The 21,629-nt window shown below is 50.5% G+C and overlaps 5 protein-coding genes across 5 annotated transcripts; 3 read left to right on the forward strand and 2 right to left on the reverse strand.

The window, feature by feature from the left end:
• Positions 1-5,294: 5,294 nt before the first annotated feature.
• Positions 5,295-6,709, forward strand: EPUS_09223 (uncharacterized protein; the record flags this gene model as incomplete). Its single annotated transcript, XM_007803105.1, has 2 exons — positions 5,295-6,524; positions 6,578-6,709. The coding sequence occupies 2 exons, from the start codon at positions 5,295-5,297 to the stop codon at positions 6,707-6,709; spliced, it is 1,362 nt and encodes a 453-aa protein (XP_007801296.1).
• Positions 6,710-10,364: 3,655 nt separating this feature from the next.
• On the forward strand, positions 10,365-12,019 carry EPUS_09224 (uncharacterized protein; the record flags this gene model as incomplete). Its single annotated transcript, XM_007803106.1, has 2 exons — positions 10,365-10,603; positions 10,681-12,019. The coding sequence occupies 2 exons, from the start codon at positions 10,365-10,367 to the stop codon at positions 12,017-12,019; spliced, it is 1,578 nt and encodes a 525-aa protein (XP_007801297.1).
• Positions 12,020-13,512: 1,493 nt separating this feature from the next.
• On the reverse strand, positions 13,513-14,469 carry EPUS_09225 (uncharacterized protein; the record flags this gene model as incomplete). The annotated part of the gene is made up of 4 exons (XM_007803107.1): positions 13,513-13,585; positions 13,684-13,908; positions 13,977-14,234; positions 14,291-14,469. The coding sequence occupies 4 exons, from the start codon at positions 14,467-14,469 to the stop codon at positions 13,513-13,515; spliced, it is 735 nt and encodes a 244-aa protein (XP_007801298.1).
• Positions 14,470-14,962: 493 nt separating this feature from the next.
• EPUS_09226 (uncharacterized protein) lies at positions 14,963-15,425 on the forward strand (the record flags this gene model as incomplete). The annotated part of the gene is made up of 2 exons (XM_007803108.1): positions 14,963-15,085; positions 15,216-15,425. 2 exons carry the CDS (start codon positions 14,963-14,965, stop codon positions 15,423-15,425), a joined length of 333 nt encoding a protein of 110 aa, XP_007801299.1.
• Positions 15,426-17,278: 1,853 nt separating this feature from the next.
• On the reverse strand, positions 17,279-20,865 carry EPUS_09227 (uncharacterized protein; the record flags this gene model as incomplete). Its single annotated transcript, XM_007803109.1, has 2 exons — positions 17,279-20,485; positions 20,536-20,865. 2 exons carry the CDS (start codon positions 20,863-20,865, stop codon positions 17,279-17,281), a joined length of 3,537 nt encoding a protein of 1,178 aa, XP_007801300.1.
• Positions 20,866-21,629: the final 764 nt, after the last annotated feature.

Consider the following 21,629-nt stretch of genomic DNA (forward strand, 5'->3'; position numbering starts at 1 on the left):
GAACAAGTGCTTACATATAATAGCTAGAGCTTACAAGGCCACGTCTATCCTAGTCCTTAAAGTAGAGACTTACTCTCTGCCTCTTTTATTACTACTTAATAATATCTAGATAAACTCTTATTACAGATTTATAATTATAAGTATAAGGCAACTTATCTATAAAAGCTATTTCTAGATTATTAGAAAGCTTAATTTATAGCAGGGACGCCTTTGTCATACTACTATAACACTAGGTACTAAAAAGTATAACTAGTATAAATAACGCCTTCTTAAGCTTAATATAGAGACAAAGCTAAACTAAGCTCTAGAATGCTCCCTGCTATAGGAAAAACCCTTATAAGAAGTGGTTATACTGCTTATAAAAGCGTGATAATAATACTAGTCTTATTACCAAATAGTTAGAGCGTCTTAATTAGAGAACTAGCAATTGTTATAAAGCGCTTACCTAGCAGCACTCCAGCAAGCCCTAAGCCCTGCTCAGAGTAAGGAAATCAGCAAGCAAAGATTAAGGATACATTAAGGCCTAGCTAAGGCACAAAGCTCTCTTACTACACAGCTAAGGACTAACAAAATAAGCTTCGCAGACTTCCTCTTCAAACAGAACGTTCCAGACATCCCCTCACCATCCTGCAGGTGCGGTTGGAGAAGACAGACTGCTTAACACGTAGTTATAGACTGCCCGCTGCTCTCGGACAGACACAAGATGCTCGCCGCCGCCAGCACGACAGATTACCGCCGTCTCCTCGACGATCCAAAGGCCCTCAAGATAGTAACGCTTTGGCTAATGAAGGCTGGGGCCCTCCCTCAGTTCTCGTTTGCGGCTGAACAACTTTGCGCCTAACTACACTGCAGCTACAGAGCCCTGTGCACACCGTCGAAGCGCCCCAAAGAACTCGTCCACTCACTGGCGGTAAGGTTTTTTCCCTAGAAAGGTTTCCTTGCGTTTGTTCTTGTTTGTTATTAAGAGTTATAACTGCTCTTAATTGTACGTATCCCCCGCATGGACCAGCCCTAGGCCAGGACCACATCGGTGTAAGAATCAAATAAATAAATAAATGTGTAGCAGCAAGTGGCTGGTATTGCATAACCAAGATTATCTTTCATCTAGTTACCTTAAGCGGAGCGCATCGGCAAAGGCGCTTTTCGTGGAGAAGCAATCAGCCCCCTTGTTGACCGCATGCCATTCCTCGAGCAAATCAGGCAAAGGCCGACGAAATCTTTGTTGGAGCATGTCGGATGATCCTGGACCCCAATATCTGTAATAATCTCTGTCGGTCTTGCTGTCAGCGCGCTAACACGTGGGTTGGGAGACGAAGGCGGCGGATGTGGAGGTGCCAGATTGTAGGCGATCGTCCGGACCCAGGCTCTCGGGTTGTGGCTTTTTACAGCCATCACACTCGCCGAAAGGGCGTTTAAGTATTTGCCCCAAAGCGACTCGGTCGTGAAGTGGATGCCTGTTAGTACCTCATGGCCATACACGTTTCCGGAAAGACCATGCTTCAAATCCAACACGTTTTTGTACTTTTTGGGTACTCGAAGATGATCTTGGACATGTGGCGCACTGACTGGTGAGCAGATTGAGCGACTAAAAGGTGATTGCGGAGGCATACAGGGATATCACACTGCATGAAGATACGCCAAGATCTAAACATGCAACTGTCCCCGTCAGTAGGCGAGGGATTCCGTTTCCAGCGATCGAATTTCGCGTGCATGCACCCATGGATCCCATCGATACACTCCATTGGTTCTTGTTTAAGAGACCGCCCCAGCGATGTGGTTGATGGCTTGCTGAGCGTTGGCCAAGCTAACCTCGTGATAATTCACGTCAAGTTAGATGTAAGACATTGACCGCTTTCTAGACTGTGTAAGCCGCGTGCAACTCAGTGCTCGAGCAACGCGCAAGGCCTGCAAAAAAAGAACAATCAGCTGTGTTCTTACGCCTTACAATACCAGCAGCAGATGATTACAGCAAAATCTCTGCTATGCATTGGCTAGGGTCAATGTGCAAGAGCATGAATCAAACGCAGGGGTTGCGTCGAACAGTTGGCCCCTCGGTTAAGTAGGGGTGTGATTGGCTTTGTTGTGTTAGAGACAAAATTATTTCTTCCGACGGATCAGGTGGAAGTGCCACCATAGCTCGAAGCCAGTAGCCTAGGCGCTGACCAAGCTCACTTAAATGACACCGGGCAAGAGAAAAAAAACTTGACAACGAAATCCAAGCTATCCGACGCTCCATAACTAACTAGCCTTCCCTGTCTGGTCCTTCCGTCGGGCACATTCTTTGTACATGACTGAGTACGGAGTATTCCGTAGATTAGTACGAACGAATCTACGCCAGTATAATTTCACAATAGGACGTCGTTCTGAGCTCGTATCGAAGGAGGCAGATCTTTGATTTGTACCGTGACACAGTCTCACCTCGACGTAGTACCACCCTAGTTAGGACAGCTGCAGGGTTTGTGACCAAGGTTGTGGAAGAACTGATCCCGATCGCCGGGACTGTGCAACGAGTGATCATTTAAGGGGAGTTCCAACAAAGTACATGTGTGTACCAAAAGTACTTCGTACCGACGCGTACCTACGAGTACCTCAAAGAAGCTGCTGTTTCCGTGATCACCTTGCCATTGCCAAACGTTGCATCACAGGTCCAGCCAGAAGTCAATGCTAACTCCGATTCTGATCGCTGCTCGCTAATTAGGATCATCGAGCACCTAGTTGATGGTTTACGTTGTACTCTAGGTATCTCGGCCTGGCTGTTGTGTTTACTTCGGCGGCTGGAGGAGATGAAATTGATCCACCGGGGGCCTTAAAAGCGATTCTGCGCGCTGGATGAGCCGCATAATACGAAGCTGATTTTGCACTTGCCTTGGACGAAGCATTGGAAGCTCTGAGCGGAGCTATCTCTTATCGCCCGTAGTACTCCGTAATAAAGAATGGGTCAGATAATCGGGGATTAGCCAAGGGTAAGAAGGCGTCTGGACCAGTCTGGGTTCCGGCGATTTGTGATGAATTACCGAAAGTGAAAATGGTACATGGCACATGGCATATTAGGCCCCTCCCGGTCCAATCAGGGTTGGTGTGATGTCGCTCGCGCAGGAAGGGTTCTCATGGCTCGGCGTCCAAAATACAATGGCCGCTAAATACTACTCCGTGCTATCAAGTTGACGAGAAACAAGGTTACTACGTGCCTCAGCCGCTCCCGCTTCGGTGCTGGCCAGTGACGGGGGTACCGGTACCGAACAGCTAATGGTGAGAGACGAAGCCAGCCGTTGCAGGTAGAGTAGCTACCCACCGGGCCGGAGGGCCCAGGTGACATGGAAGTGGTGAATGATGAGTCAAGCGTCATGACGATGATTGCTGCCGTCAAAGTTGAGCAAGAAGGGCCGCTTCAAGTATCTTACCTGTCGAATGACGCTTCAGATACGCTTCAGATAATGCAATCCTAACATGTTATCCCGTTCCATTCTGCTCTTTACCCCTGCAACTGTACTGTACTACTATGTACCCCGTACTATGTACATTTATTTAGTGCCGTGGTCTCTCTGACTTGGTTGAGCTAGGGAAATTGCGCTCTTCTGCTCCAAATTGCTGGGACTCGCTAGGATTTCCAAATCAACTGTGCCGCAATTGGGCCAATATGAACAATTGATCACCCCGTACTACGGACACACTGCCCAGAGTCTCGGACAAGCTTGCAGGCTTTCCCAACCATGCATGACCGCACCAGGGGACCAATCCGAGTCTCCTCGCAATTCTTCTCCCTTTTGTTCCGCACACCAGTACCCCCCGCCACCTACCCATCTCCCTGCAAGTTGTCACTTACCACACTACCTAATGCGCCTGTCCAGCGGATGTCTTAACCCGCAGCACCCCTAGTCCCAGGAATCAGCGCGCCTAACCTGATCAAGCTCTCCAGGTTCTAGCATCTAACCATGATCGATGAGCTATCCTTTCTCCCAATGCCCACTATTTGGCATACTGCCTACATTGCAGCTACTATGGTCCTTACCTTGTGCACGCAGATGAGATGATAGCCACTAAAACTGCCGCTCAACACGAGCTTCCGTCTTCACTGGGCCGCCACTATTACTGTTTTTGCACATCGTCCATAGGAGCTGTAAAATCCGAAGGCGTCCCAGGATCCCTGGAGGAACACATGGGCAAGCTAGCATGGATCGTACCACACCCACCGAATCTGGAGCCTTGTGAGACTTGTCAAATCTGTCAGTGCTTTGGGTAAGCCATACCAATCGCGACTTAGCCCAGAGAGTGACCTCTGGCCAGTGGCCTGTTTTAAAAGCTTGTTCCTTATTTGGCAATAGACCCATCCAGCCATCCCGCTCCCCTAAAAGCGCCAGCTGGAACCAACTGCTGCAAAAGTTCGATCTAGGATTCTCTGTTGACACGGCCCCATCTGACATCTTGGAGAAGCCATCTTTAAGGGAACAGCTATCTGGGAGTAACAAGCAGAGTGGTGAAAAGATTGCAGACCAACCAGCTTGACCGTGTTCGTGCTTAAGGAGTCTGGGTTGGTTTCACTGGATCGCCTAAGCTTATTCATGCCCACCGACCAGGAACTCAAGGGATACGGCTTAAGCGCACTGATCGTCCGCCAGATTGCTCCACACGGACATTACCCAACACCACAGAGATCGTATCTCAGAAAACATCGCGCATTCTCATGACTATCGTACACACAATTCTCATACGATTCAAGTTTGCGAGAGTCGCCTAAATCCCACAGAGTCCTGTCGTGTCTTCAATCTGCCTCCTGGTGCAAGTCTCAGAGGTCCGCCCGACTAGGATACTTGTCTCCTGTAATACTTGTTCCTCTTAACTTAGTCCGAACACACCTTCCACCAATCCGCCGGCTAAGCATCCTTCGCAGTCACGTCGTTGCAGTGGACAGTTCAGGTTTTCTCGACTAGAATCGCACCTGAGGTTTCTTTGGCTGACGACTCTATTTTCTTGCCTGGCAGTAGGGGTCAAATTCCTGCAACGCTAGATTCATAAAGCCATCAAGAATCTGAGTTGCCAGGATTCACTTCTTCCGGAATATCTGGAGAACCGGATGATTAGTGTCTATTAGAGCGTCGCCCTCCCTGGATTCGTCGACCTCGCGAACAGGTCGTACCTGGCCTCAGCTTCTGCCTCCACACTCACAGGCATCGCAGCAAGCACAAACAACGGTCCCCATAGCGCCGGAAAAAGGCAGCGAGCACTCGAGGCCAGGAGGCCAATCGGTAGACAAGTTCGCAAATCTGGCGGCGGTAGCATCAATCACGCCTTTGGCGATGGGGACAGCTCTAGATGCGCTCAATGCCCCTCAGAGCCTGACTGCCCGGCGTCACGCTGCTTCGAACCTTCCTGCATTTGAACTTCCACCACCACCTTTGTCGCAATTCGCAGCAAGCGTTGCTCAGAAATACTCTTCCTACCCTGTATCCAACGCTCCCCAGCAGGCAACATCGGCTGTGAGCGTGGGCAATCTTCTCACTCCACCGTCTAACAGCAATTCCGATTCCGCGAGCCCTGCTGGCGGTATTCACAACAATAGCAACCAAAACAATCAGGGCATACTGCCTTACACACCAAGCAGTTATTGGCCAACTGGTACGGGTACGACACCATACAACACCGGTTTCACACCCACATGGCAGGGCTCGAATGCTTTTTTCCCAACGCGTGGGATGTTTTCTCCATCACTAGGCTCACTCGTACGAAATAGCAACAACTCTCCATCGGGCGGCGAGGGTCAGAGCCTGCCACCACCGCCACCACCGCCGCCGCCACCATCATCAACTTACGACATGAATGTCCTACCTCCTTTTCAATCATCAATGTCAATGTCCGCACCGCCAAACTCGGCTGTCGCTTTTCAACAGCAGCAGCAAGCCATGTCCAATGCTATGATATCGTCCCAGAATAGCACAGCTACGACGAGTCACTCACCTCCCATTAGCTCTTCAGAAGCTATGAGCCAAAAGTCTGCATCAGCACCAACCTTGTATGGAGGTTCTCAACCATCTTCGACGCCTCAGCAACCAAGTTTCCCGTATGGTGGTCCTTCTTCAATCCAGCATAGCCCTCATCCTGCCAGCGCTCCTCCGACCTCACGCATCTCACCCTCAATGGGACATTCGCCTGTAAACAACACGCTGTCACAGGCACATTTTGTCCGTCCGCCGTACCCTTCATACTCGCTTCCTGCCATGCAGGGTGCTATCATGACGAACGTACATAGTCCCGGTAACCAAATGTCGATGGTCGGCAACATGCAGCAGGGGATGATGCCACAATTCAACAGTGGTTACGCTGCCAATGCCCAGAACATGTACAACAGCAACCCACAGCAGCAACATCATCAGTCGGTACCGAATGACCGGCCCTTCAAATGCGATCAGTGCCCTCAAAGCTTCAACCGGAATCACGATCTGAAGCGACACAAGAGAATTCACCTTGCTGTGAAGCCGTTTCCCTGCACACATTGTGATAAAAGTTTTTCCCGGAAGGACGCCCTCAAGGTATAAACATCACTATCCTAGGATTAGACGAGCTGCACTAACTTGGTCAACAGAGACATATTCTTGTCAAGGGCTGTGGTAAGCGCGGTGAAGAGAGCTCGAGCAAGGGGGAAGACGCTGTGATGAGAACCGAGTCGCATAGCGATGATGCCGATGACAGTACTGTCGCAAGCGAACAGGCCTGATCGGCATCAAGCTGATTCCAAAGTACTTTGCGTTAATCTGTTGTACGAGTACACTGGTGTATGCTTACCAGGGTCGCGTTTGCAAACGAGCTGGCGAGCTCGGGCTATGATGGACCTACTAATGTTTAACTTTTATGATGGTAAGGTTGGATATGGGGTTCCTCGGCACCGTTTTCTTCTGGCGGCTTGATACCAATTTGCTACTCTTCTTTGGTTCCGGGCTTTCTGCAGATCACCGATCCAGGCGGTGATTTACATGCATGATTGTTTCCAAATAATTAGCAGCAAGACATGCCAAACGGATGTCTTCTCCTGGCTATCAACAAAACTTCGCGTCCTTAGTGCTTCGCGATTATATTGTGTGAAACGTCGAGCAGCAAATCTAGGTCGGGGAGAAATCTGTGTTGGTTATCCTTCATTTCCTCCCGGAGCATAAAAGAACCCGGTGGGTTGGTTTATGATAGAGCTAAGCTTCGCGGTCTTTAATACTGGTTTCTCTTCATGTATAATGGCATTGTTCGATGTTGGTAAGCTCTTTGTCGGAACAGTACGCGCGCGTGAAAATTTCTGAAATTGATGTATGTACTCCGTACGTTGAAGCCTCTCCTTTAAACGAACATGTTGTAATAATCCACAGCATCGATCTCATCAAGTTACAATCTAAAACCCCACAAGCCGTGCACCTGGGGACCTGTCACACAACGTCATGCTCCTCAACCCAATGCTCCATGCAAATATCTTGATCTTCCTTCATTATCTGGAAGACATCGAATCGTTATTTCCTGATCGAATTAGAGGCACACGAGGATTCGACAGGAGGACATCTAAGCGGAACGTCGCTCTGTAAGTCCACCTTGAAGCGAGCCCAGCCCCGCTAAACAAAAGCCCTGGTGGAGTCACATCTGCTAACTACATCAGGCAGGTCCTTGCGAAAATATGAGACAAGCTACACCGCAGCTGAGATCATGCGCGGACCAATCATGTTTGTCTAGAAAGCTTTTTTTCTATTGACACCATCCTCATCAGGAGGTGGCGCCGAGGAGCAGCACTCTCCTAATGGAAAAGTCTTCCGCTGATGCTCCGGCTGAAGCGGTCCGTCAAATGCTCGATGACGAGTTCGACCATGACTGCTATCACGTTATGAATCTCGCCTCGTTCGCTGGCGTATATATTGTAAGGAGAGCCAGTGCACTGCTTTTGGATATTGTTACCGAAGACATGTCAGACACTGACGAATATCCTGCGGCGATGGTCATGCGATCTCGATGTCTATCGCTGCCCCTCTCTGGGATCCATAACCAGATGAGACAGCAATCGGGACTGCCACGACAAGTTTACCGGAAATGGATTACCTGGCAAGCCCTGGGTATGATGCGAAGACGACAAGAAAAGCGTGATGCTGCAACCGATCCTGTCAAAGGTCCTGCTTTACCGTGCTGAGTAGTCATCTCTGCAAGAAAACTGCAGGAACGTTTTCAACAAGAACATCATGGTCTGTGTCAATTCTTAGATACTACTCCAACCGTTCTCCAGATATTTTCCGAAAGTCAAAGCTGGGGTTCGAATAGTGGGTGAGCAGGGCCATCACAGACTCGACCCAGAACTTGCAATGCAGAAAATTTGGGAGAACCCTATTGAGGTCTTAGTGATCATAGGTAGCACGTATACAAGCACTACCAACCGGTAGAATGATTTCCACAACGGCCGGTCCATGACTACGAGGCAAATAGAGATGCTGACATTCCTGTGCCAAACTCCTGCAGACTGCAAGGGACTTTCGGATCCTCGGATCTCTCCGAGCAGTATTATTCGTACATCAAGCGAGCTAGAGCGAGCGAACCTGTTTGGCTAAAGCAACACATCACTTTTCGTGTGCAAACCTCTACATCTACCTCAACACATACGGCAGGCTTTGCATTGGCGCCAAAGACGGAGACCTTAGTGGTTGTAGTTGGGAAGGCTATGTCTTCGACCCGCTTGACCGATGCGTATCAGACCTCGTAACTACCACTCAATCCTGGTGTAACCGGATCCGGCGGGATCGGGTCACTTTCCGATAAGTAGCTACATTGGATGATAGAACAGAGAACAGGAAGCCAGAGTGAGACACGTCGCCAAGAATCGGCACCGTGCGGAACAATCCTCGGGCGACGTGGTGGACCATAACTACAGTGCACAGTTTGCTGAACGACGTTTGGACTGCATGGAAGAAGTGATACTATGACTTCAGGCATTAGTGCTGCTTCAGCTTGCGATTTGTGTACGCAGCGGGCGAGTCGAAGGTTCGTCTTGATGAACGGACGCTGACAGCGTGTGAGATTGCCCCTGCGATAATGCTCATTACTTCCACGTAGCCAACACTATTTGGCTCGCACGCCGACGAGATCGAGACTGCAGGCATAAGCCTAGCCAGCTGGCAATGTATGCAGCACAGCGAATGAGAATAAACCCTCATCACCATGAGCTGTCAAAAAATCTCGTTTCCAACAAGTTGCAGAAATCGTAACAGCCAAAGCGTAACAACGACAAGCAATATGCATTCAGCTGGATTTTAGAACTTGCACATCAGAGCTATTTGTGCTAGGGCAAGTAGCTGTGCTGTTATTGACAGGGTCTAGAAACAAACTGCTGCTCGTACTGAAACCAATCATCGGCTGTTGACGCCAGAAGAGACGTGGACTGCCCAGCTGGGTCCGGTTAGATTCATCTGGTTCTGAACAAGCTAAGATCTTGCATTCTTTAGCCTGCTTGTTGCTGGGGCTATACTAATTTAGCTTACAATCTTGACGTCGCTCAAACCCCCTTCAGAGGGCCACTGGCAACGATCCAACGACCTCGGTTACTTGCAAGAGAAGTACCGACCAGCCAGACGCCTACGTAAAATTCTGGCGGAAACAGAGATTTGACCGTAGTGAGCAGTCAAGGTCGCTCGGCTCCTCACGGCCTTGCAGGCAGGAATCCCTTGTCATAGCGGACTTTTTGAACCACTTCCGATGCGCTCGTGCTCCAGGTGTTGGGACTTGGTACCAAAAGACTGCTGACCTGTGGAGCCGATACATGGTACTTACGATCCGAACGATCTTCCCTTCCTAGTGCACCTACTGACATGGCCTGCAATATCCTCGGATTGCCACGATCCGATCCTCGACCAGAAACATCCTTTAATCCCTTGCACTCATATGCTTAGTCCTTTTTTTCCTTTTCGCGTAATACTTTTTTTCTGGACCAGACTGCCACAAGAACGCCTGCAAGCCTTGTTATTTGATTCGTCGGAAGGCGGCCTTGTAGCAAACCAAGTTTCTTTTTGCCTTCTTATACCTCGCATTGTCTAGCATTTTCTGAAATTTTCAGATATACCAACTTCGGCCAGTCGATGGCTATGCCCAGGGTTCTAATATATCTTCTTCGTCGAGACCTACGGCTCGCAGACAACCCTATCTTCTATGAGATCTTCAAAGCGTCTCAGCAATCGAAGCAACCTTATACCCACGTTTTACCCTTGTATGTGTTCTCCGCTCAACAGATAGAGGTTTCAGGTTTTCTTTCTTCCCCCGATCGCCGCTCGCCATATCCAGAAGCCAGATCACAGCATGGTGGATTTTGGCGATGTGGTCCACGTCGAGCCACGTTCCTCGCAGAGAGTATTTGGGATCTCATGACCTCGCTTGAGGCAATCGGCAGCGGCTTGAACATTAGGGTCGGCATGGTCGGTGATGTAGTTAAGGAACTTTTGGAAAGTTGCAAAAAGTCCGGGGCGATTGAAGTCTTTGGATTGTGGATGACCAGCGAAGAGGGCGTGGAGGAGAAGTGCGAGGAACAGGACGTCCGACGAGTAGTTGAAGCAGACGGCAATGAATTTCGCCTATGGGTTGACGAGAAGTACTTGATCGACGAGTATGTTTTATGTTCTCTTATTTGTGATTTCTGGATACTCACTTCCATCTGGGACTAATTTTACCTCTTTCACCCAGCCGTGACATACCACATTCAAAAGCCAGCGACCTGCCGGATGTCTTCACAAGTTATCGCAAATCTGTAGAGCCTTTACGAAATGCGCCTCGCCGCGTCCTTCCAACGCCAACCCGGCTTCTGCCACAACCACCTGATGTGCCGTCCCAGTCGTCTCCTTTCTCTATCCCAACATCTTTGGACAGTATCATCTCGGCCCTCCATAAGCCAATCACTTCCGCACCATTCGTCAAAAACGAACCGTCATCGATACCATGCGGAACCAAATCGGCCCATCCATTCCATGGTGGTTCGAAGGCTGGTCATGCCAGAATAGACCATTTGATCCGGTCAGCAAGCATGACACATTATAAAGACACTCGCAACGGACTTCTCGGAACAGATTTCAGCACAAAGCTCTCTGCCTGGCTCGCACTTGGATGTATCACGGCACGACAAATTCACCATGATCTTCTTGCATTCGAAGACGGTACAGATGGAGGCAAGTGGAAAGGCATCCAGGGCTACGGAAAGGGTGAGAATCCAGGTACTGCAGCGGTACGGTTTGAGCTCCTCTGGCGAGACTATATGCGACTCTGCACGAGGAAGTTCGGGCCACGTTTATTTCACCTGAGCGGCTTTCGAAATGATGACTCGTATCCGTGGAAGATGCCAAGCAAAGCACAGCCGGAGTTGGAAGAGATGCTTACCCGCTTTCTAAATGGGACCACCGGCACAGGTCTTATCGATGCGAGTCAGCGCGAGCTCTTCCTCACCGGCTATACCAGCAATCGCGCACGGCAGAATGTGGCAAGCTTTTTAAGCAAGCACCTCGGCATCAATTGGATGCTGGGCGCAGAATGGTACGAGTGCTTGCTGGTTGATTACGATGTCAGCAACAACTGGGGTAATTGGCAATACGTCGCTGGTGTAGGAAATGATCCGCGGGGAGAAGCCAGAGTATTCAACCCAATCAAGCAGTCTTTCGACTACGACTCGGACGGCGATTATGTCAAAGCCTGGGTGCCAGAGCTGAGGGGGTTGGACGATCTGCAAAAGATCTTTCAAGCTTGGAAGATGAATGATGAGGAAAAAAAGGAGCATGAACTAGAAGGACAAGATATGATTGAGAAGCCCCTGAAGAAGATTGACTTCCACGTGGGACGGAGAGGCGGTGGAGGAGGTCAATATGGAGGTAGCAGTAGAGGGAATCAGAGGCACGATAAGGCCGGTGAGAGTGGTCGAGGGAAAGGAGGCGGGAGCTTTGGTGCACGTGGAGGCTATCGTGGGAGAGGAAGAGGACAGAAGGGGCGAGGACAGGCGAGACAGGGCATGATGGCCAAGGCAGGTCAATTTGACTAATAAGTATGTTTCCTGACTGCGGAGCTTCTCGGAACGCTTCGTAATGTAGTCTCCGACGAGTGCTTAGGCGAGGGAGGATAAGCCTAATAGAGTCAGGGGAGAAGCTGTCTACTCGAATTGTCCAGACTGTGCAAGCCTTACCCCTTCCCCATCTCCCCAGATCACGAAATGTTTGTTCCGAGTTTCCCCTCACAGCAAAGCACATAGTGGTACAGAGTTGAGGCGCTGACAACCAAATAGCATCTGCGTGCTTCTCATCCCTCTCCTCCTTCTCCTCCCTCTCCTCCTTCTCCTCCCTCCCATCTCAGTGCGTATGGCATCCAGACCTCGATCTATCTAACAATTCTCGCGAACATCGCTCTACGTCCCAAAGGCCAGTCGTAGACCCGATCATGTCAAAACACAGTGAAGCTTGCTGCCAGGATGTCCACATCGATCGACCTCCCTGTCGCTATACAGTACAACTGACCCGGCAGACTTCCGCCAGTCATCACAGAAGGCTACAAGAGCAAGGATCGTTCAAAACTCTCAATGGCATGAAAACGGGTATGTCAGCTTGAAAAGTACCGGGAAGAGAGTTTGGAAGTACATCAACGCATCAAATTGAAGAACATAACCTGTGCCGTAACAGTCATATGGTCCCACTATGCACACCCAATGGTCTGCATGGTCTCTGCGGTGTATCATCTTCGCAACTGCACTAATAAGCTCCATTGAGACAGCTCACGCAACGTGGGGTGCTCAAGGCATGCAGACGCCTGCCGTGCAAAGTGACGATGCACAACACAGTCGGCCGCTAACTAAGTCGAAGCACAGCTACACAGGGATAACTAAAGGAACACGAGGCGCTACTCCAAGAGAGACATTGTCATTTGTGCCCCTTGCTCTGCTGAGTGCTACGTAAAATATTATTATTTCCTTGATCGAAAGGCTACGCCATAACGACCCCTACCATAGCGAGCCGCGTACCCTGAAAATGTCCTTTACAAGCCCGCGGAACGCTGCTCTCTTGTTCATCTTTGTGGCTTCAGCCTTCAGCTCCACGAGCATTTTTCCAGTACCAGTAGCTGAGGGTTTCTCTGTCCTCATCATCCAGACGTACTGAGCGATTTTAGCTGCCCTCCTGCAGCTTGCACAACAGAGATCGTCCCCTACCGTACCTGGATACTGTCTTACTGAAAATGGCTAATATCCTTCTCGGGACTGACTCGAGAAGTACGTGGAAGTGAGGAATAGCATAGCTGGCTGTGGGCTTTTGGCTTCTTTTCCATCCTAGTAGCCTCGATATATCATTTGACCGGATCTGCTCTGATGGTTAGATGCTTTTCCCGCAGAGCAGAGGATTGGGGTTCCTCAGAGCAACTGGAGTCTATCTGTTCTAGCTGTATGCACTCTACGCACACAAGCGAGGCATGCAGGTATCGAACATTTACCAAGATACCAAGAACGACTTGGACAATGTGTTTGTGTTTCTCCACACTTCTGCATAGCAGCTACTTGCTTTCTCCTACGACAAAGCCACCCCCCAGCAGGATGGCTGGTTCGTCTAGATTGTGATGCTCATAACTATCGGAGAAGTCAGTGACTCCATTCTCCAAGAGCCAATCAAGTCGCCCAAGACTCTTGATAGCGGCATATGAAGGCCTTTGGAGCGCGAAACTCACCTCAAAGTTCCCACACCTCCTGCTTCCAGCAAGAACGTCGTATGCGTCAGCGGTTTATCAATCCATCTCATGGCAAAGGCTCTAAGGATATGGCCATGCGCCACCACCAGCACGTCACAGTTCGATGTAGCCTCGCTTGTTGGCTTCCCGATTGCTGGAGCATGATACAGGGTCTTGATCTCTGAAATCAACCTATCCAGCCGCTCCACGATCTGTTCTGGCGACCTAGTCCCAACCCAAACTCATCAGCAGCAGGTCCTATGACAAATATACGTAAGAAACGGCCAACATACTCCCCACCCGGACATCCGTCCCTCCAGATATCCCACGGTCCAAGTCCTTCCACCTTCCTCCTCTCCTGGATTTCTTTACTTGTTATACCTTCGTACTCTCCATAATCCCATTCTCTTATGTCCTCCGTCACTGTCACCTTGGCATCTGTACGTTCGGGTTCCGACTCATTGCGTGACTTCTGCCACGGATACGGATCCCGGCAACCCAGTCCCAGGAGCTCGAGTGTGCGCTTCGCTCTCGATCGAGGGCTTACGTAGCTGATGCAGCACCAGACTCAGTGCAAACTTGGATAGACCAGGTTCAGTGTACATACATATGGGCAAGCTGTTTCGGAACGATCAATCGATCGTCTCCCACTAGCGCTCGACCTGTGGCTCGTACCCGTTTCTCTCCATTCGATGTCAAAGGGATATCGGTGGACCCGGTGTGCTTGCCGGAGAGGGACCACTCGGTCTCGCCGTGTCGAACAATGAAACATCGAGGGGTGGACATGATCTATCACTCGGGCAAGCCTAAGGTACTAAGTTAGGGTGAAGAGGGATGGGCTTGTGCTGTGTGCATCGCAAGATCACGGACGGTAGTGTGGGTGATTGCGAGATGATCCTACGTCGGTCTGGGACAAAGCATTTTCATGAGGTGCTGACTTTCATTTCGATCCTGCCGGCGGAGTCTACTTCAATCGATAGCCGACTACTCGGTAAATTTACTGAATCTTATCTACGATTTCAGACCAGTGGGGCCGAAGTAGTAGTATCATAAGTAATGGCCGAGATGTCGCGGGAGTGCTCACCACGCCTGGCCGCTAGTTATGGAACACGCCCTGCACGAGCATGGAATTGCGAACACCCAAAACAAGCTCTTCAGTTGTCCCATCTACATCGTAGTAGACCCAAATCTACCTCCCTTCTGAAACAAGCACATTCTGTCTAGCAGGACACAATGAGCACCCGGTGACATCTACATCAATCACGCGGAGAACCCGAGAATGGACCCGGTACTCAAACGTCGCCGTACTCTAGCTCTGACTGCCGGCGTAACCGTCATCACCGTCTCCGGAGCCCTCATTGGCGCCACGTTGAAATCAGGCCAGCAGATCAGTGTGCATGAGGTATACGTCCTGTCCCTTCTTCGTTCCAATCGATGTTGCATTCTGCTTCTCTCGCTCTATCTTTCCTTATACCAACAATCCTATGAGATGTGACATGGGCTAACCTCTCCCCTAAATTTTATAAAAATAGGAACGGAAGAAGAAACAGGGAACCGGCGAGCTGAATGTAGAGCAGCAAATCGCGCTTTTGGAGACCACGAAGGTACAATTAGCGATGCAGAGGGCAGCTCTGGAGAACAAGATTGCAGAGGTAAAGGAGAAAGCCAACAGGAGGGAGGAATTAGAAAGGGTGAGGATGGAAAAGATGAAGAAATTGGGAAGTGGAACAGCGGTGAAGTGACTGAAGAGACGGAACTGACATGCAGACATACATCTCCAGAGGAAAGAAACAGCGGAGAGCTTGAAACCAGGATAGGGTTTTGACTTGCTTCCTCGGAAGCGAAAGCACACCAACTCGGAGCATACTCCCGGTTCGAGCAAGGCCGGCAGGCTCACGATTTCATGACGTGTCTGTTGCCACTGCAACGACCTGCAACCAGAGAAAGGACTGGGGGTTGCAGCCGATGAAAGATCGGTTTCAAAGACAATCTGAACCGGCATGTTGGTCCAGAGCCGCGGCAGAAGCAGCTCTTGCGAGCAGCTCATCAGGGAACCAATCAATCTACCGGCCTCCACTAAGATATCTGCCAGCTGCGCAAGCCTCCTCCTCTGATGGACCTTACTGCCATTTCCGACCCCAGCCGCAGCCTCCGAGGATATCACTAGCTAAATCTGGCGGCAGTTCTGATACTCGGAGTGTCCGATTCGGCCCTCCAGACACGGAAGACGGTAGCACCAGCCACAGCTTCAAAGAAATTTATGGTGAGCTGCCTGCCTCGCTAGCACGACCACTACCACCGTCAGGGGCACAGGATGGAAGGGGCAAGCCGAACAGTCGATCAATCAAGCAAGCAAGCATAACGCCGAACTCCAGCACAGTCAGACGACTTCACTCTAAACATCAAGCATAGTTAGAGTAGCGCACTCGTCTATCTCAAGACCTCGATAACCACCCCCTAAAAGTAGAGGCCGGCTTTTCTCTTCTTCTTTATCCTACTTCAGCTCTTAACTAGCCTTAACGTCATAGTCATCTTCATTCTTGACATCAACATCCCCACGTACGCGGATATTCATGACACACAGGTCCGTGGCATGACCCACTTCATTCTCTCCTCCTGTTGCTGCTGGGTAGCCAGCTGCATCGCTCCCTAGATGTACATACATAAATACATACCCATACCCCATACCCACACGTCAATCACCAAGCACAGATCAGCAGCCCAGTCTAGTCTAGCCTAGCATAGCTCCCAGTAAAATAAACCAAGAAAGCTAGAAATCATCTGATCCATCCGTCGAATTCCAGGAGCTCAGAACCCCGAAGGCATCGATCCGCTCCATGTCAGTTTACAATCCCTTCTGGTGGCGGGCCCGCAACTTCCCTTGCCTGCAATGAGTGGCCATCCTGTAGGTATATATATATATATATATATATCAAAGCCCCTTTACTAAGGTCACATGGTTGGTCGGTGTCCCAACTAGCGATGGTTCCACCGAACCGCTCGCCTCCGCTTGCTTCGGTCTATGTACTACCATACCCTGACAGGCTATGCATGCGCGCACTGTCTACGGAGTTGGTGAGGAAGGACACATGCCCAAAGATGCTGATGTGCCCCCAAGCGGGGGAAAAGGGGCTTTGATTCCATCCATGCACCCCCCCCCCTTCCCCCCCAACCAAATACGATGGGATCTAAGTTAGTTAGTTGCCAGCGTCACCCTCTAAGTAATTTATGCCTCTCCAGCAACCCCTTAGCCGGCTATGGTTATGCAGATTGGAATATCCCATCAATGGCTGTTTTCGTTCGTGTGTCATTCATTCATCCCTTCTCTTCTGGTCTCCCCAGGCTTCCGCCCCCCCATCCTCTCTCGGAGTTCCTGGCATTCATCATTCATCCTGTCCGTAGTTATAGCCGTAAACCGTGACCGTAACTGCATCCGCTATCCATGCTATCCGGTACCACCAAGTCCAAAGGCCCCACCTGCCCCGTTGTCCGCCAGAATGCCCTCCAACCTATAACACGCCGCACCTCCATCTATACGTATACCGTATACCGACCCCTCCGTCCGTCCCATAGTTCGTCATCGATGGCTTCTTGATTAACTCTCCAAAATCCCCGTGCCCAGCGCCGCAAGACTGGCCTCATACCTGGCCGGACTGTGATCACTAAACATGCGACTTCCAAATCGCAGCTCTCCAAACCTGCCCTCCACGTCCCTGATCAGCTTCATCTGCACCCTCGTCGCCGGCCTGCCCAAACTCTTAAACACCCTCTCCGTCGCCGAATCTCCCAGAACCCCTCCCTGTGGCGGTGAGTTGTGTTGTGGCTGCCGATCGAAAACCCGCATCGTCTCCACCACGAACACCTCGCCGGGCGGCACCAACTTCTCGCTCTTCATCCCGGCGCGTAAGGTCTTAAGCGCAGCCCATGCCCACGTATCCTCTCCCAGCCCGTCGCCTGCCGTGTTTTCGGGTGGTGGAGGCACCCCGCTGTCGACGTAGAATGCGCTCTGAGCGGCATGGCGGACGCGGTCCCAAACCCGTGATTTCAGCGCGGCGATGGCGCCTGTTGTGTCGTGTTTGAGGTTGAGGGCGACGGTGCGGAAGTCGTGGAGGATGCCGAGGGAGAGGGAGGGGACGATGTCATTGGAGTTTACGATTGTGGTTATTAGGCCGCGGGTGGCGAGGCGGAGGGAAGGGCATAACGTTGCCGGGGGGCCGTAGGCGTAGACGTGGATGGGGCGGCCGCCGGGGAGGGTGATGGGTGGTGGCATGTCGTTGTGGGCGAGGTCAGGATGGGCGATTAATTTCTGAGGTGTGGTGGTGGTGAATTGGGCGCCGGATTCTTCGATGGTGCTGGGCTCAGCGATGAGGATAGCGAGAAGACAGGCTACAGCGCCTCCAAGAGAGTGACCGGTCAGGATGAGCCCGAAGTCGGGATATTCTTCTAGTGCTGCTTTAAGAGTGGCCATCACACGGCTATCTTTACCACATAACATGCGCCGAGCGGAGGCGTGAATCCCCTTGTGCACTTTGTAGGCCTTACGACGCCAATACAGATCATCGAAGTCGCAGAGCATGTCCGTTAGAACATCCTCGAAGCCGAGCGTACCACGGCACGTCAGCACAACGGCTTTCGATTCACGATCGATGGAGATGAAGTGCACCAGAGGCAGGGCAGTCGACGTTGATCGAGTGTAATCAATCCCACCATGTGGATCTTCAAATGAAGAAAGCAATATCGTGTCAGGCGGCAGCCCAGTATGCCTGCAAAAGGAAGTGTGCTCGTGGTGGATATCTGCCTTCTCTAATTCGGCTGAGATTTTGAGGTTTGCATCTGCAGCTGTCAAGCCCATGAACCGCAGAAAGTGGGATCCGTACGATGCCGAGGAGAATCGAGCATATCGACGAACATTTCGTACAAGATGGTCGTTGGGGAAGATACCAGGAACCTTCCCTTCAGCAGCAAGGGCGGAAAGAACCTCATGATCATCGAAAATGCTAGGCCTAGGAACCAATCCTTTGGGGGCTAAAATGAGTGAGGTTTCAGATCCACTAGAGGCCATCGAGTAGAGACTGGAAATGAAGGATTTGGATCTTCTATGCTGATTGGTTTCTGAAGCGATGGGAAACCCTTCGCCAGCATTCCACATAGTGACATCTCGGTCTGACCTGGCCTTGGACAAACCACTCATGCTTGTAGAATGAGTTCTGACAACGGTTGGTGAGCCGGGTCGGTTTTCAAACGAGTGAGTTGAATAAGTCTCGGTTTCGTGTACCATACTGTCATGACGTCTCTCCCGGACAGCGTAGCAGCTTGGAGGTGATGGAGAACGCGGTATCTGAGGCGACAGGACGTTTCTCCCTGCAGAGTGGCGGTTGCTTTGTTGAGCTGGTACTTGAGGAAGAGACTTGTTCTGCGAATTTTGCGAGGACGTCATGCGAGGAATTTGTGATTTATATGTAGACTTTGCCAAAGATGCTTTCGTAGCAATCGGCAACTCGGCAGGCTTTGAGGAACGTGCGCTCAGATTTTCTTGGATGCGAGCTGAGGAAGCACTTGGGCTCAACTGTTTCAAAGCTTTCATGAACGGTCCAACCTTCTTCTGCTTTCCATGTGTTGGTGAGGAAGATTTGATTGAGCCAGTCATCGACGTCTTTGTCATGGCCTGCTTGACCGCATCAAAGCTTGATTCCGATGATGGTACTGGTTGTCGAGCCTTTTTCTGGTTTGCGATCGGTATAACAGAAGACCTTGCTAGTCTTGACAGTTGTGTGGCTGGGTAGTCTAGCTCTTCTTCGCTCTCTGAGCCGGGATTAGAAGTTGAGATGACTTGATTTGCTGGTCGTACAGGAGGCATTGGTCGTGTTTGTTGCGGAGCCGTCATATCCCCCATAGTAACGGCATCGTCGGAATCATATGGCGTATCAGGATGGGCGTGATTCAGGGAGGTCAGTCTATGTCTATCTGTGGGCTCAACATCGGCGTTACTCGTTCTTCTCAGAGCCGTCCTGAAGACCACGGTTTGTGAGGGGATGTGCTGTTCCCCAGTTGAGCTATTAGCGTCGGTGTGATTGAAGTGCTCCCTGACCATGACTGTCCCAGGGGGTGGAGTGACCTCGGTGACAGTAGTATTGTAAAGATCGACCCTGATCGTCTTTGCAGTAATAGTCTCGGAAGCAATCACAGCATGACATCCTTTAGGCAATTGACTCAGAATATGCTCTCGGATCTCTGCGTCAGACAGTCGGGTTTGGTCAGCAGTAGACAGAGAGACAGCTGGCATCTCGTGGATTGTTCCCCTCTCTATGGCTTCGATGGCTTCGTCTCCGGCAGGGGAAAGGAATGAAACCGGCCGTCCTCGACGCATTATTTCTTCGCCGGCGGGATGGCCACTGGCAAAGTATGTTGACTTTTTCGTGCCCACAACGTCAGCTCTAAAACCGCGGTCATCTATTACAGCATCCCAGATGACTTCTTCACCTCCGTTCCCGCGGAATTCCTGTTCTGTCTTGCGCCTACCCCATCGCTGCAGCAACACAAAGCCCACCGTTCCACTGAACAGGTCCAAGTATCCAACAAATTCACTCTCTCTTCCCATTTCGGGTTTTTTAAACTCATCTTTGATTAATTCTATAATTGCAGCGACTGCTCGAGAAGACTCTGTAGATCCTAGTACTGCATTAAGGGTTGAAAGCCCCTGCATTGACAGCGCCGAAGCAGATGTGAGGACGGCTGTAGACAGGTAGAAGCCCGAGGACGCAAAGAAGGAGATAGATGCTATGGTGGAATGTAGTGATGAAATCTGTGATCATGGTCAGTACTGTTAGCTTAGATAGAGGTGACTCCACTAACGCTTCGCTCGAGTGTGCTCTCAGCCTCCTCCCTCCCAAGTTCGTCAGTCCTTCTTTCCGACACATCTTTGCCAGCACGAGTCAAGATAGCTTCCACGGCAGCTCGTGTGAGCTCGAGGCTCGTCAGAGTGGTTTCTCGAGCCCCGGCGATTGCAAAACCCCCTAATTTAGTGCCGACTCGAAGACCGAACGAAGCGGTCTGGGTAAAGGTGGTGACGAGCGATGCAATGGTTCCTGGTAGCAAAGTCCTTCCCGAAGACACGACCGAGCGCTGCGATGGATCATGCTGGTATAATTGAACGCCTTGCTCCTCGATCGGTGGTTCGGACATATTTCATGTAGGTCATGCCGTTGACCAGAGCTGCAATATTGGGTCAAAGGCCGGACACTGAAGGAACAACTAAAGCACTACAACAATGTTGCACACACAATTCTATTACGGTACTCTATGTATACTGAACAAGAAACGCGACAGTCGTACAAAGACGCGCTTCTCAATGCATGTGATCGGGTCATGCTCTTCATACGTAGTACAACGTCATTACCCGGATTCATTCCTCGGTGCCGCCGAAAAGGGTGTACCTTCCTATAGAGGTTTAGACTCTTGGCATTCTTCCCATCGACTGCAATATCTCCACCATCAAAAAGCAAATCAAACATGAAAGATTTCGAAAAGATGTAGAAGATCACTGTCAAAATTTGAGCCAAATCTATCATGTTAGCAAGCTATGAGAGGACGATTACTGTTTTATGGCCATTCTCGATTCGAGCTCGACATCCCTACATACTATACCATATAAGGAAGGATCTGTCACGCTAGAGTGTATTTGTCGGCTGCACGAGTATTCCCACTTCCTCACCAGCTCATTCGGTTTGAGCGATGGACCGATCTGTTCTTTTCCTTATATGATGTAAGGTGAAGCGATGCATCGACCAGCCACTCTCAAAGACGGAGTACGTGTGCTACTAGGCTGTTATGCTTGTCAACACCAATATCCTGCCATCCACTTAGAAGGCTACGTGCAGACGAGTGATGTTCGACTCTCCATTACCACAGTTGTCTTGAATGTCTTCATGTAGGATAAAGTCGAAGTG

Source organism: Endocarpon pusillum (assembly GCF_000464535.1).
Source record: "Endocarpon pusillum Z07020 unplaced genomic scaffold scaffold1982, whole genome shotgun sequence".
Taxonomy (NCBI): domain Eukaryota; kingdom Fungi; phylum Ascomycota; class Eurotiomycetes; order Verrucariales; family Verrucariaceae; genus Endocarpon; species Endocarpon pusillum.